This window comes from Oncorhynchus masou, chromosome 11, assembly GCF_036934945.1.
Source record: "Oncorhynchus masou masou isolate Uvic2021 chromosome 11, UVic_Omas_1.1, whole genome shotgun sequence".
In the NCBI taxonomy this organism is placed as follows: Eukaryota; Metazoa; Chordata; class Actinopteri; order Salmoniformes; family Salmonidae; genus Oncorhynchus; species Oncorhynchus masou.
Window position 1 is genome coordinate 14,650,444 of NC_088222.1, and position 20,811 is coordinate 14,671,254.

Sequence of the window (20,811 nt, forward strand, 5' to 3'; positions counted from 1 at the left end):
TACACTGATAACTGTGATCCCACTTACCTGAGTATTGTCAGGTCCAATATCCAAGTTCTCCAACAGTTTCTTGAGGAAAGCCACAACTGGTGGCCAGGGATATATACTGTTAGAGCCATCCAAGACAATAGCAATATCCATGGGACCCCCACAAGCTGGAAAGATGGTAGCCATGTATAACTCCAATTACAAAGGGGTGTTAAATATGATATACAGTAGGACTTAATTTATACTTTTAATCAATACATGAATGAAAACAATACAGAATTCTTATTCTAAGGATACACATGGAAAAATGATTGTGGACTCTTACTCTGAAGGGCAGGTGAGAATGAAGACAGGGGGTTGAAGAGAGGGCTGACTTCTGCACAGATCCCTGGGTAGTAATATTGACTGCCACATTTCTGAGCCCACAGAGGTCCACATGTCTACCAGGAAAAGAAGACGCATGAGACAGACGGTAAAACATCCAAAACAACCTTTAGGCTATCAGCCAATCCCAAACTGATTTTCTAGAAGTTTTTCAACTGTACAATCAGATATAGGTTAAATCTACTTAGCATGAATACATTTTTCCCTTGTGACCGTGCGGGCTAGGGTATCTAGGGTATCTCGGTTTAGGGTAGCTAGGATATCTCGGTTTAGGGTAGCTAGGATTAGGGTATCTAGGGTTAGGGTAGCTAGGGTAACAAGGGTATCTAGGGTTAGGGTAGCTAGGATTAGGATAGTTATGGTTAGGTTATTTAGGGTTAGGGTATCTAGGGTTAGGTTAGCTAGGCTTAGGATATCTAGGGTTAGGTTAGCTAGGCTTAGGATATCTAGGGTATCTCGGTTTAGGGTAGCTAGGATTAGGGTAGCTAGGATATCTCGGTTTAGGGTAGCTAGGATTAGGGTAGCTAGGATTAAGGTATCTAGGGGTATGGTAGCTAGGGTTAGGTTAGCTAGGCTTAGGATATCTAGGGTATCCAGGGTTAGGGTAGATAGGGTTAGGGTAGCTAGGCTTAGGGTATCTAGGCTTTCTAGGGTTAGGGTAGCTAGGCTTAGGGTAGCTAGGGTTAGGTTAGCTAGGGTTAGGGTATCTATAGGGTTAGGATTAGGATATCTAGGGTTAGGGTTTCTAGGTTTAGGGTAGTTAGGTTTTCTATGGTATATAGGGTTAGGGTATCTAGGGTATCCAGGGTTATGGTAGCTATGGTTAGGGTTAGGGTAGCTAGGGTATCTAGGGTTAAGGTATCTAGGGTATCTAGATTTAGGGTTAGGGTATATAGGGTTAGGGTAGCTAGGGTATCTAGGGTTAGAGTATCTATGGTTAGGGTATCTAGGGGTAGGGTAGCTAGGATTAGGGTAGCTAGGATTAGGGTTAGGGTATCTAGGGTATCTAGGGTTATGGTAGCTATGGATTATGGTAGCTATGGTTAGGGTTATGGTAGCTATGGATTATGGTAGCTATGGTTCCTGTGTGGCTCAGTCGGTAGAGCATGGCGCTTGCAACGCCAAGCGTCGTGGGTTCGATTCCCGCTGGGGCCACCCATATGTAAAAGTAGTGGCCCCAGCCGACTTGTAAGTCGCTTTGGACAAAAGCGTCTGCTAAATGGGATATTATTATTATTATTATTATTATGGTTATGGTTAGGGTATCTAGGGTTAGGGTCGCTGAGGTTAGGGTAGCTAGGGTATCTAGGCTTAGGGTAGCTAGGGTATCTAGGGAATCTAGGGTTAGGGTAGCTAGGGTAGCTCGGGTTAGGGTATCTAGGGTTAGGGTACCTCGGGTTAGGGTAGCTCGGGTTAGGGTAGCTCGGGTTAGGGTAGCTTGGGTTAGGGTAGCTTGGGTTAGGGTAGCTAGGATTAGAGTAGCTAGGGTATCTAGGGTATCTTGGGTTAGGGCAGCTAGGGTTAGGGTAGCTTGGGTATCTAGGGTTAGGGTATCTTGGGTTAGGGCAGCTAGGGTTAGGGTAGCTAGGGTATCTAGGGTATCTTGGGTTAGGGTAGCAAGGGTTAGGGTAGCTTGGGTTAGGGTAGCTTGGGTTAGGATAGCTAGGGTTAGGATAGCTAGGGTTAGGATAGCTAGGGTTAGGGTAGCTTGGGTTAGGGTAGCAAGGGTATCTAGGGTTAGGGTATCTTGGGTTAGGGCAGCTAGGGTTAGGGTAGTTCTACAGCTGTACAGAAGTAGTGATGTAAAACCTGCTTACCATAAATGTATCTTCTGTAGCTGTACGGGTTAGGGTCAGCCCCAGGCTCATGTTGACATTGACATTACTCACTGTTGATATGCTGACTGAGTCTGTAACAGGAGAGGACGAACAGTTAGTACACTGTACTTACAGGAATAATTATGCTGTAATAAGAAAAACACTTTAAAGTGTTATTGAATACATTCTCATTGTGTAATTATAGAGGTTTACTAACATTCATGAAAACACAAAATGAGCACAGAGTTCAATGAGAACTCTCAACTCTGAACAAAATCCCATCCTAACTTCTGTGGCCATAATTCTGTTTGACCGACAGATTTGACAGGATTCAAAGAGATTTAAAGGAATGCTATGGTAAAACACAAGAAAACACTACACGAGTCTCACAAGGATTGCTAAAAGAATAAGAGTTGGTTATAGAAAATAGCTGGAGCTGTCTTACTTTGCAGGTTGAGTCTCTGACATCCTGAACTGGCCCCTCTGATCTCACACTTGTAGACGTCTCCTTTCCTGTCCTGGTTGTATCCATTCCAGGGAGAACCAACCAGCAACCTGGGGGGAAACACACACACACACACACACACACACACACACACACACACACACACACACACACACACACACACACACACACACACACACACACACACACACACACACACACACACACACACACACACACACACACACACACACACACACACATCACAAATAATTACTTACAATGGTGTGAATATCTAAATTACTTCATTAATGGCAACTACTGTAATGCCATTGTCAGGAAATAGTTGGATACAGTACCATACATTCACAACAAGACAATTAGAGTAACATGATCTGTAAGCAGAGTTTGTCCTTTTCTACAGGTGTGGAAGGTAAACACATACTCTACCAACATCATCACAGTTCATCTTAGGGTGGAAGGTATAACAAGCACCTTAACCCTGAGGGGCAAAGTGCAGACATGTAGGGTCTTAATTTGATCACTCTTTTGTTGCAGAGAATTTTCCTGCACAGCAGGAAATACAAACTTGTAGTGTGTTCGAGGTTTAAAAAGGCTTCTAAAAATTGTAATTTCGACTTTAGAATGTTAGACTTGATTTCCCCTTACGAAAAATGTCTCAATCCCTATAAAATAAATGTCCATTATATAAATCCACATAATAATTCACATTTCCTCTTGCTGCAGGATTATTTTCCTGCTGTAACAAACTGGCTCAAATTAAGATCCTACATCTGTAAGGGGATGTTTTCAGTCTCTGCTGCATGAGAAGGAGAGAGCCATAATCAGTGGCAGTCCCGTTGTCTGCTGCTCGTGGATCAGGAGCTGGGTAACCATAGTGATTACACAGCATTACCACCATGTGAGTCAGCCATTCAGGACACACATGCCCACTACATTACACAATGTGATGTCAAACACCCTCCCACAAAAACCAGCCACACATATTACCCTTTCTTGATTAGCTTATATACACACAGACGCACACACACAGAGCCCAATCCATTACACATGACACATCATGGAGGAAAGCCCCACCTTGCTAGACTACACAGTGTGGACAGACAGACCACCTAGCGTTTCTAAACTGTTGACACACAGATGGACTCACTACAACATCCTGTGAGGTACAGTATAACAACACAACAGCACCACTCAGACTGAGAAAGAGTGGGCACAGACATACTGAAATTATGGCCATTGGGGTGTGTCAGTGAAGTCTTGCTGTGTTTTGATTGGCCATTCATTAGGGTACATCTGGAATTCTGGGAATACCTGTATGATGTTCTATTGCAAACAAATCTATATGTTGGTGTGATATTAAACCTAGTAAAGACTGAATGAAAGTCCATAGCATCAGCTGGATGCAGGACTTGATGGACGGTGGGCAAAGTTCTTCGCAAACCTGGTGTCACAAAGAAGAGAAACACGCCTTCCACTGGCTTCAGAATACACACTATTGTGTTGTGCTTCTCATTGCTGGTGTTAGATGAACTGCTACCATTAAATATACAATTCTTGGTATTTGTGTTCAATGTTGTTTCCTGGAATATTCCAAATCTCCCCTCATTTAATTGTGCTTCATAGGAATAGTGATTCAGCAAGTAGTGTGATTCAGAGGGTGATAAACGTCCCCTGACTTTGTGTTAGAGCCAAAACCTACACTCTGAGACAGGAAGCCGCCAATTAGACAAAGGGAGTGTACTTTGACCCCGGATTTCTCTGTGATGTCATACATTCAGGCTTTCAATACAACAAGGCAACTCTATTCTTTGGGGTTCACAGGGACTCTGGGTTTTCCCTATATTGACTCACTGTTTTTATCCTTTACCCTCCTCGTTTCAAGTGGGGTATTTGTCAAGATTACAAATGACCAAACAATAAATCTCTACTAGTTTGAGAATCAGTCTCTGCTACCCAGGCTAAATCTCTACTGTTATTTTGTAATAAACCCAGTGTCATCCACCAGCTGACTCTCTATCTGTTGAATTAGTCCGGGGACGAGGTTCGTCAAAACCTGGTCAATTAGCCCTGGGACGTTGTTAGTCTAAACCTTTTGAATTAGCCCTGGGACGTTGTTAGTCAAAACCTGTTGAATTAGCCCTGGGACGTTGTTAGTCAAAAGCTGTTGAATTAGCCTAGGGACATTGTTAGTCAAAACCTGTTGAATTAGCCCTGGGACGTTGTTAGTCTAAACCTTTTGAATTAGCCCTGGGACGTTGTTAGTCAAAACCTGTTGAATTAGCCCTGGGACATTGTCAGTCAAAACCTGTTGAATTAGCCCTGGGACGTTGTTAGTCAAAACCTGTTGAATTAGTCCTGGGACATTGTGAGTCAAAACCTGTTGAATTAGCCCTGGGACGTTGTCAGTCAAAACCTTTTGAATTAGCCCTGGGACGTTTTTAGTCAAAACCTGTTGAATTAGCCCTGGGACGTTATTAGTCAAAACCTGTTGAATTAGCCCTGGGACGTTGTTAGTCAAAACCTGTTGAATTAGCCCTGGGACGTTGTTAGTCAAAACCTGTTGAATTAGCCCTGGGACGTTATTAGTCAAAACCTGTTGAATTAGCCCTGGGACGTTGTTAGTCAAAACCTGTTGAATTAGCCCTGGGACGTTGTTAGTCAAAACCTGTTGAATTAGCCCTGGGACGTTGTTAGTCAAAACCTGTTGAATTAGTCCTGGGACGTTGTTAGTCAAAACCTGTTGAATTAGCCTGGGACGTTGTTAGTCAAAACCTGTTGAATTAGCCCTGGGACGTTGTTAGTCAAAACCTGTTGAATTAGCCCTGGGACGTTGTTAGTCAAAACCTGTTGAATTAGCCCTGGGACGTTGTCAGTCAAAACCTGTTGAATTAGTCCTGGGACGTTGTTCGTCAAAACCTGTTGAATTAGTCCTGGGACGTTGTTCGTCAAAACCTGTTGAATTAGTCCTAGGACGTTGTTAGTCAAAACCTGTTGAATTAGCCCTGGGACGTTGTTAGTCAAAACCTGTTGAATTAGCCCTGGGACGTTGTTAGTCAAAACCTGTTGAATTAGCCCTGGGACGTAGTTAGTCAAAACCTGTTGAATTAGTCCTGGGACGTTGTTCGTCAAAACCTGTTGAATTAGTCCTGGGACGTTGTTCGTCAAAACCTGTTGAATTACCCTGGGATGTTGTTAGTCAAAACCCGTTGAATTACCCTGGGATGTTGTTAGTCAAAACCTGTTGAATTAGCCCGGTGGGACGTTGTTCGTCAAAACCTGTTGAATTAGTCCTGGGACGTTGTTAGTCAAAACCTGTTGAATTAGTCCTAGGACGTTGTTAGTCAAAACCTGTTGAATTAGCCCTAGGACGTTGTTAGTCAAAACCTGTTGAATTAGCCCTGGGACGTTGTTAGTCAAAACCTGTTGAATTAGCCCTGGGACGTTGTTAGTCAAAACCTGTTGAATTAGCCCTGGGACGTTGTTAGTCAAAACCTGTTGAATTAGTCAAAACCTGGGAATTAGTGTTAGTCAAAACCTGTTGAATTAGTCCTGGGACATTGTTAGTCAAAACCTGTTGAATTAGTCCTGGGACGTTGTTAGTCAAAACCTGTTGAATTAGTCCTGGTTAGTCAAAACCTGTTGAATTAGTCCTGGGGACGTTGTTAGTCAAAACCTGTTGAATTAGCCCTGGGACGTTGTTAGTCAAAACCTGTTGAATTAGCCCTGGGACGTTGTTAGTCAAAACCTGTTGAATTAGTCTTGGGACGTTGTTAGTCAAAACCTGTTGAATTAGCCCTGGGACGTTGTTAGTCAAAACCTGTTGAATTAGCCGGAGGACGAGGTTAGTTAAAAACCTGTTGAATTAGCCCACAGGGACGTTGTTAGTCAAAACCTGTTGAATTAGCCGGAGGACGAGGTTAGTTAAAAACCTGTTGAATTAGCCCACAGGGACGTTGTTAGTCAAAACCTGTTGAATTAGCCGGAGGACGAGGTTAGTTAAAAACCTGTTGAATTAGCCCACAGGGACGTTGTTAGTCAAAACCTGTTGAATTAGTCCTGGGACGTTGTTAGTCAAAACCTGTTGAATTAGTCCTGGGACGTTGTTAGTCAAAACCTGTTGAATTAGCCCTGGGACGTTGTTAGTCAAAACCTGTTGAATTAGCCCTGGGACGTTGTTAGTCAAAACCTGTTGAATTAGTCCTGGGACGTTGTTAGTCAAAACCTGTTGAATTAGTCCTGGGACGTTGTTAGTCAAAACCTGTTGAATTAGTCCTGGGACGTTGTTCGTCAAAACCTGTTGAATTACCCTGGGATGTTGTTAGTCAAAACCTGTTGAATTACCCTGGGATGTTGTTAGTCAAAACCTGTTGAATTAGCCCGGTGGGACGTTGTTCGTCAAAACCTGTTGAATTAGTCCTGGGACGTTGTTAGTCAAAACCTGTTGAATTAGTCCTAGGACGTTGTTAGTCAAAACCTGTTGAATTAGCCCTAGGACGTTGTTAGTCAAAACCTGTTGAATTAGCCCTGGGACGTTGTTAGTTAAAAACCTGTTGAATTAGCCCACAGGGACGTTGTTAGTCAAAACCTGTTGAATTAGCCGGAGGACGAGGTTAGTTAAAAACCTGTTGAATTAGCCCACAGGGACGTTGTTAGTCAAAACCTGTTGAATTAGCCGGAGGACGAGGTTAGTTAAAAACCTGTTGAATTAGCCCACAGGGACGTTGTTAGTCAAAACCTGTTGAATTAGTCCTGGGACGTTGTTAGTCAAAACCTGTTGAATTAGCCCTGGGACGTTGTTAGTCAAAACCTGTTGAATTAGCCCTGGGACGTTGTTAGTCAAAACCTGTTGAATTAGCCCTGGGACGTAGTTAGTCAAAACCTGTTGAATTAGCCCTGGGACGTAGTTAGTCAAAACCTGTTGAATTAGCCCTGGGACGTAGTTAGTCAAAACCTGTTGAATTACCCTGGGATGTTGTTAGTCAAAACCTGTTGAATTAGCCCTGGGACGTTGTTAGTCAAAACCTGTTGAATTACCCTGGGATGTTGTTAGTCAAAACCTGTTGAATTAGCCCTGGGACATTGTTAGTCAAAACCTGTTGAATTAGCCCTGGGATGTTGTTAGTCAAAACCTGTTGAATTAGCCCTGGGATGTTGTTAGTCAAAACCTGTTGAATTAGCCCTGGGACGTTGTTAGTCAAAACCTGTTGAATTACCCTGGGATGTTGTTAGTCAAAACCATATAAAAAACATCCACTTACAGGACCTTGCAAAATTATTGAGACCCCTTGGATTTCTTCATATTTTATTGTGTTACAAAGAGGGAGTAAAATTGATTGAATTATCTTTTGTGTCAACAATCTACTAAAAATACTGTAATGTCAAAGTGGAAGAAAAATCTGGCCCATGTTGACTCCCACAGTTTTGTTTTGTATAATCAGTGTAAAGTTGTTATAAAAAGTATTCATCATCTTTGTTTTAGGCAAGCCTAAATTAGTTGGATTAACAAATCACATAATAAGTTACATGGACTTAGTCTGTGTGAAATAATAGGGGTTCATATGATTTTCTTATGACCACCCCTTCCTCTGTCCACCATACATACAACATCTGTAAGGTCACTCAGTCAAGTAGTGAATTTCAAGCACAGATTCAACTACAAATACCAGGGAGCTTTTTGAAAGCCTCATAAAGAAGGAGGGACAGTGATTGGTAGATGGGTAACAATAACAAATCAGACATTGAATATCTCTTTAAGCATGGTCAAGTTAATAATTATGCTGTGGATTGTGTATTAAACCAACCAGACAGATCAAAGATACAGTTGTCCTTCTGAACTAAGCTGCAGGACAGAAAGGAAACTGCTCAGTGATGTTACCATGAGGTCATTGGTCATTTTAAAAGAGCTACAGAGTTCAATGTCTGTGACGGGAGAAAACTGAGGATGGATCAACAACATTGTAGTGACTCCATGATAATGGCCTAAATGACAGATTGAAAAGAATACAAATATACTGAATAAAAAATACTCCAAAATATGCATCTTGTATGCAACTAAAGTACTACTGGGAGAAAAAAAACACAGCAAAGGAATACACTTTTTGGCCTAAATGCAAAGCCGTATGTTCGGGACAAATCCAACACAACACTGAGTAACTGATTCTCTTCATTTTCAAGCATGGTGTTGGCAGCATCATGGTGTGGGTATGCTTGACATCAAAAAGACTTAAATCTGCTTGATAATTGCTGGCTAGCCATGATCCCTAACATATTGACAGAGCCTGAAGAAATTTGAAAAGAATAACGTGCAAATATTGCACAATCCAGGTGTGTAAAGCTCTTAGAGATTTACCCAAGAAGACTCACAGCTGTAATCAATGCAAAAGGTTTTGCTAGCGTATTGACTTAGGGAGCTGAACACTTAGGCAACGACTGTATTTTAGTTATTTAATTTATATATTTTATACATTTTTATTACACTTTGACATTACTGAGTATTTTGTGTAGATTGCAAAAAAAAAAAAACGAAATACAATTAAATACATTTTAATTCCACTTTGTATTACAATAAAATATGAAGAAATCCAACGGGTCTGAATGCTTTTGCAAGGCCCTGTAAGTCCTTGGGGCAATTATACAACTTGTATCATTATTTGTTCTGTTGGTTCATTTCCCACTTAACATCTCTGATGAAATGTTTGTCTAGTGGAGAGTGCAGACAGAGAAACATCTTCAAGCCCCTTTCCTTGGTTGCCAACGTTTCCATCCACACAGAGAGAGTTAATATGACATAGGTTAAGCCTTAGTTTCCTTGGTTGCCAACGTTTCCATCCACACAGAGAGAGTTAATATGACATAGGTTAAGCCTTAGTTTCCTTGGTTACTGACGTTTCCATCCACACAGAGAGAGTTAATATGACATAGGTTAAGCCTTAGTTTCCTTGGTTGCCAACGTTTCCATCCACACAGAGAGAGTTAATATGACATAGGTTAAGCCTTAGTTTCCTTGGTTACTGACGTTTCCATCCACACAGAGAGAGTTAATATGACATAGGTTAAGCCTTAGTTTCCTTGGTTACTGACGTTTCCATCCACACAGAGAGAGTTAATATGACATAGGTTAAGCCTTAGTTTCCTTGGTTACTGACGTTTCCATCCACACAGAGAGAGTTAATATGACATAGGTTAAGCCTTAGTTTCCTTGGTTACTGACGTTTCCATCCACACAGAGAGAGTTAATATGACATAGGTTAAGCCTTAGTTTCCTTGGTTACTGACGTTTCCATCCACACAGAGAGAGTTAATATGACATAGGTTAAGCCTTAGTTTCCTTGGTTACTGACGTTTCCATCCACACAGAGAGAGTTAATATGACATAGATTAAGCCTTAGTTTCCTTGGTTACTGACGTTTCCATCCACACAGAGAGAGTTAATATGACATAGATTAAGCCTTAGTTTCCTTGGTTACTGACGTTTCCATCCACACAGAGAGAGTTAATATGACATAGGTTAAGCCTTAGTTTCCTTGGTTACTGACGTTTCCATCCACACAGAGAGAGTTAATAGGTTAAGCCTCAGTCTCCATGTTTATTTATGACGGGTAGGAAAGGAAGCATAGACGTATCAAAAGGAAAATGTCTCCTCTGTAGTCTCCAGGATGCAGACGGACAGCATTACAGACCACAGGAAGTGTGTATGTGAGCAAAGACGTGAACCCAAGAGTCTAACTGTGATGTCTGCGCTGATCAGCAGATAACTGTATAATGTATGTGTGGTGGTTTGTCAAGGGTTTGTGTGTGTGTATCTGCATGTGTATCTCTGTGTGTGTGCGTGTCACTACTGTGTTTGAAGTGTCTGCATCCAGCCCCGTTGCCAACTTTGCTGAGGGTCATGTGACCTAGTGGTAAGAACCGGAACAACAGTGGCTTGAGAAAACGGATGTTCCCAGTAGGGGTTCTGACCCCAGATACAACAGTAGGGTTTAGGTCTGCTGCTCTGCTGGGGTGTATTGTATTTCTGTGTGAGAGTGACTGGACAAAGCACAAAATCAGCATAGTGTAGTACAGCGTACGATTATCATTATTCTATTTCTACCATGATTTAGCTACCTTTAAATTATGTCTGTGAAATAACAGAACCAAGTGCATTCTACCACACAATACTTCTGCATTGCGGCCTATGCAATGCATGACTCAGTAGCCTCACCATTTGCCCTGGTGATTCCTGAACTGTTGCACAGTGTATCCAAACTCCTCTACAGAAGGTTCAGAGAATAACTTGGCTCCAGCAGTTCCCACATTAAAGGATAAGGACCCGGGCATGTTCCAACCTGCAGAGAGAGAGAGAGAGAGAGAGAGAGAGAGAGAGAGAGAGAGAGAGAGAGAGAGCAGAGAGAGAGAGAGACAGAGAGAGAGCGAGACAGAGAGACAGAGAGACAGAGAGACAGAGAGACAGAGAGAGAGAGACAGAGAGACAGAGAGAGAGAGACAGAGAGACAGAGACAGAGAGAGAGAGAGATGCCACCATCGTAAATAACAGACTCTCCTACACACTTTCATCACCTGTGATATGAGATACGAAATGCTCAGCTTTTATGTGTGTGTGTCCTTGTTCCCAGGGTCCTGTAGTAGTACACAAATAACAACAATGACAAAAACAACAAGGCATACTGTATAGTCCTATGCAATGTCAGGTCTTATTTACAGTAAGGTGTCAGAGTGATTGAATGGCCGACACATACAAACACTTCCATGAAGCATAACAGCTTTTCCGCATTCACAGTGAAACATGAAGAAAGTATTCTTCCACTCTGTTAACTTCAGGTCCGAATATAATGACAAAGATAATAATCATCAACTTCATGTTTGGACAACCTAGCTATTACAGATCACAACTCATACAGCAGCCTGAAGCTCAAATGTGATACTGCACATGTGCTAATTATCTTATTGTAAAGCTAAGTAAGGGGGAATCTGGCCATGGGTGACTGTGTCAGTGATCACCTATCTGGACAAGTCGCAGCATGACAATGTGTACAGATTACTGGTCTGAGGAGCAGACATGTCGGCTGGTCATAAGGAAAACACAGTATTTACAGGGGCCTACTGAGATGAGTGTTTATCAAACCACTACTTAGGCCTCCGAAGACAACAAAACAACACTCATGTCACGACACCATCCATCACAATAACAGAAACAACACAGAGAGACACAGAGGAACGCTGCAAACACTGGGAAAGTTCTTTCCTTTTCTTAATGTCACTGACTTCTCTGATAGCTTCTTTAATCAGGGAAAGGTTTTACTTACTATGACTGTGATATGTGGTTGTCTTACCGAGCTACCTTAAGATGAAATAATTAACTGTAAGTCGCTTTGTGGTCTATCCTGGATAAATCAAATGAATTACGATGAATGATGATGACAAATGCTCTGGGTAAGAACGTCTGCTAAATGAATAAAATGTCAAATGTAAAATCTTCAGAACTGAACCAGCACAGAAAGAATGAATGGGTTAGGATTTAGCCTTGCCCAATAAAGCATTTTAAAAAATCTACTCTTCACATATGCTGTGGGAGCCAATATAAATCGATTTAATAGACATTATTCCGAACAAGGTGTATGAGCATTTTATACTGCAGACCAACAAAGAGCATTTTGCTAAGTAGGGTGGTGACACCAGAATCAGGTTAAGTTCACATACCATAACAAGACCCAACCCAACACAGGCCAGGTGGACTTTACACTTCAAACAAATAGAGAAATGAGGCTCACACTTCCAGAACTGTAACATTCTGCTCCATACTACTACACGGCTCAGATATTATAGGGTTAGGGGCACTATTATCAAATTGTAATAACACTGTTAATAACTCCGCACATATTATGAACACCTGCTCTTTCCATGACACAGACTGACCAGGTGAATCCAGGTGAAAGATATGTTCCCTTATCGACGTCACCTGTTAAATCCACCAATCAGTGTAGATGAAGGGGAGGATACAGGTTAACCTCTTACACCTATGGTGGCGCTATTTCATTTTTGGAAGAAAAACGTTCCCGTTTTAAACAAGATATTTTGTCACAAAAAGATGCTCGACTATGCATATAATTGCTACTGTTCGAAAGAAAACACTCTGACGTGTCCAGAAATACAAATATCTTCTCTGTGCGTGCCCTTTAACGTGAGCTTCAGGCAAAACCAAGATGACTTGGCATCCAGGAAATGACAAGGATTTTTGAGGCTCTGTCTTTCATGATCTCCTTATATGGCTGTGAACGCAAGAGGAATGAGTCTGCCCTTTCTGTCGTTTCCCCAAGGTGTCTGCAGCATTGTGACGTATTTGTAGGCAGATCATTGGAAGATTGACCATAAGAGACCACATTTACCACGTGTCCGCCCGGTGTCCTGCGCCGAAATTGGTGCGCAAAAGTCACCTGCCAGTATTTTTCCATGGGGCACAGAGAGAGAAGCAAGCTTCCACGAACTGCATGTCAATGAAGAGATATGTGAAAAAACACCCTGAGGATTGATTCCAAACAACGTTTGCCATGTTTCGGTCGATATTATGTAGTTAATCCGGAAAAAGTTTCACGTTGTAGGTGACTGCATTTTCGGTTGTTTCGGTAGCCAGGCGCAATGTAGAAAACAGAACATTTCTCCTACACACAGACGCTTTCAGGAAACACTGCGCATCTGGTATGTGGCTGGGAGTCTCCTCATTGAAAACATCAGAAGCTCTTCAAAGGTAAATGATTTTATTTATTTGGTTATCTGGCTTTTGTGAAAATGTTGCGTGCTACATGCTACACAAAATGCTATGCTAGCTTAGCATACTCTTACACAAATTAGTCAATTTCTATGGTTCAAAAGCATATTTTGAAAATCTGAGATGACAGTGTTGTTAAGAAAAGGCTAAGCTTGAGAGCAAACGCATTATTTTAATTTTATTTGCGATTTTCAGAAATCGTTAACGTTGCGTTATGCTAATGAGCCTGAGGCTTAGTCACAATCCCGGATCCGGGATGGGGAGTTTCAAGAGGTTAAAGAAGGATTTCTAAGCCTTGAGACAACTGAGACATGGATTGTGTATGTGTACCATTCAGAGGGTGAATGGGCAAGACAAAAGATTGAAGTGCCTTTGAATGGGGTATGGTAGTAGGTGCCAGGCCCACCGGTTTGTGTCAAGAACTGCAAGGCTGCTGGGTTTTTCCACACTCAACAATTTCCTGTGTGATGGTCCACCACCCAAAGGACATACAGCCAACTTGACAGAACTGTGGGAAGCATTGGAGTCAAAGTGGCCCAGCATTCCTGTGGAACGCTTTCAACACCTTGTGGAGTCCATGCCCCGATGAGCTGAGGCTGTTCTGAGGTGTTTATATATGTTAACATTATAGAAACGTCATCATACATTCATCGTCTCGCCGTCAGGTAACATCCTCTGTAGGCCCTAGCATGTTTACCATTGGTTGTCTTCTAACTAGTCAGTGAGTCACATCACAGACAAACACTAAAACAGGTCTGTAAGGGGGCCAACGTCTCCAAATGGCACTCCATTCCCAATATAGTGCACTATTTTTGGCCAGGCTATTCACTATATAGTGCACTACTTTTGACCAGGCTATTCCCTATATAGTGCACTACTTTTGACCAGGCTATTCCCTATATAGTGCACTACTTTTGACCAGGCTATTCCCTATATAGTGCACTACTTTTGACCAGGCTATTCCCTATATAGTGCACTACTTTTGACCAGGCTATTCCCGATAAAGTGCACTACTTTTGACCAGGCTATTCCTGATATAGTGCACTACTTTTGACCAGGCTATTCCCTATATTCCCCACTTTTCCAGTTTCAACTGTTCTGCCTTATTATTATTTGACCATGCTGGTCATTTATGAACATTTGAACATCTTGGCCATGTTCTGTTATAATCTCCACCCGGCACAGCCAGAAGAGGACTGGCCACCCCACATGTGCTCTCTCTAATTCTCTCTTTATTTCTCTCTCTCTGAGTTCCTGAGCCCTAGGACCATGCCCCAGGACTACCTGACATGATGACTCCTTGCTGTCCCCAGTCCACCTGGCCTTGCTGCTGCTCCAGTTTCAACTGTTCTGCCTTATTATTATTGACCATGCTGGTCATTTATGAACATTTGAACATTTTGGCCATGTTCTGTTATAATCTCCACCCTCACAGCCAGAAAGGACTGGCCACCCCACATAGCCTGGTTCCTTTCTAGGTTTCTTCCTAGGTTTTGGCCTTTCTAGGGAGTTCTTCCTAGCCACCATGCTTCTACACCTGCATTGCTTGCTGTTTGGGGTTTTAGGCTGGGTTTCTGTACAGCACTTTGAGATATCAGCTGATGTACAAAGGGCTATATAAATACATTTGATTTGATTTGATTTGATATATAGTGCACTACTTTTGACCAGGCTATTCCCTATATAGTGCACTACTTTTGACCAGGCTATTCCTGATATAGTGCACTACTTTTGACCAGAGCCCTAATGCCCCTAGGGTGCCATTTGGGATGCAGTCTTATCAACCTGTTAGAGAAGTGGTAGGCAGATAACAGGATGTGAGGATGTGGTTGTCCTCCTATTTGTCACACCTATGAGTTGTGATCTATAGCCATATTAACATATGCTTTAAGCTAAGTAGCGCCTGCCTGAAGAGTCCCTGAGAGTGAGATAACGTACAGAATCAACAACAATGAATAGATCCTTAGACACTTCTCAAACACAGTGATATACATGGCCCTGACAGTTCAACTTGGGTGTCCATCTACTCCAACAAAAACTGTTTGAATCATGACAGTGGTTGTTACTGACACACTATGTAAGATATGAGTGAGAAATGTTTCGACTCTTGGCTAAAATCATCAACGACCACTCACATGCCTTGTCAGTGTGTTCCCCAACTGTCACCGTGGAAACAGGGATTCCGGGACGGGCAGTGGCAGAGGCACAAAGAGGACCTTTTATTGAAGTGGACCGATACAGTGTGACAGAGAAGGAGAGAGTGAGGTATACAGTGTGTGAGAGAAGGAGAGAGTGAGGTATACAGTGTGAGAGAGCGGGAGAGAGTGAGGTATACAGTGTGTGAGAGAAGGAGAGAGTGAGGTATACAGAGGTAGAAGGAGAGTGGGGTATACAGTGTGACAGAGAAGGAGAGAGTGAGGTATACAGTGTGTGAGAGAAGGAGAGAGTGAGGTATACAGAGGTAGAAGGAGAGTGGGGTATACAGTGTGACAGAGAAGGAGAGAGTGAGGTATACAGTGTGTGAGAGAAGGAGAGAGTGAGGTATACAGAGGTAGAAGGAGAGTGAGGTATACAGTGTGAGAGAGAGGGAGAGAGTGAGGTATACAGAGGTAGAAGGAGAGTGAGATATACAGTGTGGGAGAGAGGGAGAGAGTGAGGTATACAGTGTGAGAGAGAAGGAGAGAGTGAGGTATACAGTGTGAGAGAGAGTGATGTATACAGAGGTAGAAGGAGAGTGAGGTATACAGTGTGAGAGAAAATGAGAGAGTGAGGTATACAGTGTGTGAGAGAGTGATGTATACAGAGGTAGAAGGAGAGTGAGGTATACAGTGTGAGAGAGAAGGAGAGAGTGGGGTGTACAGTGTGAGAGAGAAGGAGAGAGTGAGGTATACAGTGTGAGAGAGAAGGAGTGAGTGAGGTATACAGAGGTAGAAGGAGAGGGAGGTTAACAGTGTGAGAGAAGGAGAGAGTGAGTTATACTGTGTGAGAGAGAGGGAGAGAGTGGGGTGTACAGAGTGAGAGAGAAGGAGAGAGTGAGGTATACAGTGTGAGAGAGGGAGAGAGTGAGGTATACAGAGGTTGAAGGAGAGTGAGGTATACAGTGTGTGAGAGAAGGAGAGAGTGAGGTATACAGAGGTAGAAGGAGAGTGAGGTATACAGAGTGAGAGAGAGGGAGAGAGTGAGGTATACAGTGTGTGAGAGAGGGAGAGAGTGAGGTATACAGTGTGTGAGAGAGGGAGAGAGTGACGTATACAGTGTGAGAGAGAAGGAGAGAGTGAGGTATACAGTGTGAGAGAGAAGGAGAGAGTGAGGTATACAGAGGTAGAAGGAGGGTGAGGTCTACAGTGTGAGAGAGAAGGAGAGAGTGAGGTATACAGAGTGAGAGAGAAGGAGAGAGTGAGGTATACAGTGTGTGAGAGAGGGAGAGAGTGAGGTATACAGTGTGAGAGAGAGGGAGAGAGTGAGATATACAGTGTGAGAGAGAGGGAGAGAGGGAGGTATACAGTGTGAGAGAGAGGGAGAGAGTGAGGTATACAGAGGTAGAAGGAGAGTGAGGTATACAGTGTGAGAGAGAAGGAGAGCGTGAGGTATACAGAGGTAGAAGGAGAGTGAGGTATAGCAGCGATAACAAAAATGAAAAAAGGAGTCACAGAGAGACAGACAGAGAAAGAGAAGGAGAGATAGAGACAGACAGACAGACAGACAGACAGACAGACAGACAGACAGACAGACAGACAGACGAGAGTAGTAGAGAGAGAAGGGAGAGAGAGGGGCTGAAGAGAGGAGAGTAGTTGGAAAGAGAAACAAAATAGAGGAGTTGACAGAGAGAGAGAGAGAGAGAGAGAGAGAGAGAGAGAGAGAGAGAGAGAGAGAGAGTGAGGGAGAGAGAGAGAGAGAGAGAACAGCTTGTCAGAAATCAGCTCAATGTAATTGAAGAATCCATAGACTCTAACCACTTCTGGGAAAATTGGAAAACACTAAACGAACCACAACACGAAGAATTATCTATCCAAAATAGAGATGTATGGGTAAACCACTTTCCCAATCTTTTTGGCTCTATAACAAAGAATAAAGAGCAAAAACATCTACATGATCAAATTCAGATATTAGAATCAACTATTAAATACTACCAGAACCCACTGGATTCTCCAATTACATTGAATGAGTCTCAGGACAAAATAAAAACCCTCCAACCCAAAAAGGCCTGTGGTGTTGATGGTATCCTCAATGGAATTATCAAATATACAGACAACAAATTCCAATTGGCTTTACTAAAACTCTTTAACATCATCCTTATCTCTGGCATCTTGCCCAATATTTGGAACCAAGGACTGATCACCCCAATCCACAAAAGTGGAGACAAATTTGACCCCAATAACTACTATGCATCAACAGTAACCTTGGGAAAATCCTCTGCATTATCATTAACAGCAGACTCGTACATTTCCTCAATGAAAACAATGTACTGAGCAAATGTCAAATGGGCTTTTTACCAAATTACTGTACAACAGACCATGTATTCACCCTGCACACCCTAATTGACAACCAAACAAACCAAAACAAAGGCAAAGTCTTCTCATGCTTTGTTGATTTCAAAAAAGCCTTTGACTCAATTTGGCATGAGGGTCTGCTATACAAACTGATGGAAAGTGGTGTTGGGAGTAAAACATACGACATTATAAAATCCATGTACACAAACAACAAGCGTGCGGTTAAAATTGGCAAAAAACACACACATTTCTTCACACAGGGTCGTGGGGTGAGACAGGGATGCAGCTTAAGCCCCACCCTCTTCAACATATATATCAACGAATTGGCGCGGGCACTAGAAAAGTCTGCAGCACCCGGCCTCACCCTACTAGAATCCGAAGTCAAATGTCTGCTGTTTGCTGATGATCTGGTGCTTCTGTCACCAACCAAGGAGGGCCTACAGCAGCACCTAGATCTTATGCACAGATTCTGTCAGACCTGGGCCCTGACAGTAAATCTCAGTAAGACCAAAATAATGGTGTTCCAAAAAAGGTCCAATCACCAGGACCACACATACAAATTCCATCTAGACACTGTTGCCCTTGAGCACACAAAAAACTATACATACCTTGGCCTAAACATCACACCCTACAGAGCCCCAGGACAGCAGCACAATTAGACCCAACCAAATCATGAGAAAACAAAAAGATAATTACTTGACACATTGGAAAGAATGAACAAAAAACAGAGCAAACTAGAATGCTATTTGGCCCTACACAGAGAGTACACAGCGGCAGAATACCTGACCACTGTGATTGACCCAAAATTAAGGAAAGCTTTGACTATGTACAGACTCAGTGAGCATAGCCTTGCTATTGAGAAAGGCTGCCGTAGGCAGACATGGCTCTCAAGAGAAGACAGGCTATGTGCTCACTACCCACAAAATGAGGTGGAAACTGAGCTGCACTTCCTAACCTCCTGCCCAATGTATGACCATATTAGAGAGACATATTTCCCTCAGATTACACAGATCCACAAAGAATTCGAAAACAAATCCAATTTTGATAAACTCCCATATCTACTCGGTGAAATTCCACAGTGTGCCATCACAGCAGCAAGATTTGTGACCTGTTGCCTCGAGAAAAGGGCAACCAGTGAAGAACAAACACCATTGTAAATACAACCCATATTTATGCGTATTTATTTTATCTTGTGTCCTTTGACCATTTGTACATTGTTAAAACACTGTATATATAATAAGACATTTGTAATGTCTTTATTGTTTTGAAACTTCTGTATGTGTAATGTTTACTGTTAATTTTTATTGTTTATTTCACTTTATATTTTCACTTTATATATTATCTACCTCACTTGCTTTGGCAACGTTAACACATGTTTCCCATGCCAATAAAGCCCTTGAATTGAATTGAATTGAATTGAGAGAGCGAGAGAGGACTTGTTAACCACCTCCAGTACCTCTGGGAAAGGGAGAGAGAGAGAGAGAGAGAGAGAGAGAGAGAGAGAGAGAGAGAGAGAGAGAGAGAATTTGTATTGTTTATTTCACTTTATATATTATCTACTTTACTTGCTTTGGCAATGTTAACACATGTTACCCATGCCAATAAAGCCCCTTGAATTGAATTGAATTGCGAGAGAGAGAGAGAGAGAGAGAGAGAGAGAGAGAGAGAGAGAGAGAAGAGAGAGAGAGAGAGAGAGAGAGAAACAGACAGGGTGAAAGAGAAATACAAAAAGAGACTGTCCCCACTGGCCCTGTGTAAACCTTGCTGATTCTGTCCCAATGTGATTCCAGGCGGCTGGATGCTTTGTGTGCAGCTAGCTGGATAACCCACTGCTCTGTGACTGATTGACTGATTGACTGATTGACTGACTGACTGACTGACTGAGCACCTCATTGGGCAGCGGGGGCTCCGGTGAATCCATGTCTATTGGGAGTTCTTCCTGGTCAAGTCAGCTGGTCAGGACAAACTCTAGTCCCTGACCCAATCTATGTTGTCTTTTCACCTTCACTAACATCTCAAACAACAACCTATCATATGACATGATAGCAAACATAGCTTGTTTTGACTTTGAGAACTGTAGTCAGCTGCTCTCTGAGGGAACACTAAGAGGAATCATGAAGTCAATCATAAACTCACTTCACAGCTAGCTTGAAATGTCAACAATGGAGCTATCGAATTCTATACTTCAACCGGTTTGTACGTATGTTGGCGAGGTAGAGGAACCTGATTCAAGTCAGAGGCAGGTTCAGGGAGGTAGCACTATAAGCTGAGATAGCACACGGTTATAAATACATCAATAAATGTTACATTCTTAGAAACAAGGGTCCCTTTTGTGTTCCAGGTAGAACCCTCTGTGGAACGGGTTCTGCATGGAACCCAAAAGGGTTCTATCTGGAACCAAATGGGGTTCTTCAAAGGATTCTCCTATGGGGACAGCCGAATAACCCTTTTTGGTTGTAACTAGCACCTTTTTTTCAAAGAGTGTACTAGTAGCTATGGTTTCACAACTACGCTTTGCATCTCTGCAGGCAAGAGTCTAATATACTGTGGGTGACTGCGGTGTTTAGACCATTGTTGCAGCATGTTCATCCACACCTCTACAAACTTCTGCCAGAGAATAAGGTGTATGTGCTCCCCCTTGGCACAGCCCATTGTGACCTCATCAAGATGATATATGAGCCTGTCTGGCATGAGTGATTTTCATTGCTTCAGCCAACTGTATATCACATGGGGGATGTAAACACAGCTCTGACCTGACAACACATACAAATATACCTAACCTGCTTTCCCAACACAGACTGTAGAAAACTTGCTCTTTCTAGCAGATAAATGGTCAGAAATAAAATAAATAAATATGCACTCCAAATACAGTATTTGATTCCTGATGTTTTCAAAGGC

At 42.5% G+C, this 20,811-nt stretch overlaps 1 protein-coding gene across 1 annotated transcript in view; it reads right to left on the reverse strand.

Annotated features, from left to right (window-relative positions):
- The window catches only part of LOC135548163 (integrin alpha-2-like), a 44,071-nt gene that overhangs the window by 22,796 nt on the left and 464 nt on the right, over positions 1 to 20,811 (reverse strand). The window contains exons 2-6 of the mRNA XM_064977482.1: positions 10,862 to 10,985; positions 2,635 to 2,744; positions 2,190 to 2,281; positions 314 to 428; positions 28 to 155 (exon numbers count right to left, since the gene is read on the reverse strand). Of these exons, the coding sequence (XP_064833554.1) occupies positions 28 to 155; positions 314 to 428; positions 2,190 to 2,281; positions 2,635 to 2,744; positions 10,862 to 10,985 (569 nt within the window). The remainder of the gene's footprint in view (positions 1 to 27; positions 156 to 313; positions 429 to 2,189; positions 2,282 to 2,634; positions 2,745 to 10,861; positions 10,986 to 20,811) is intronic.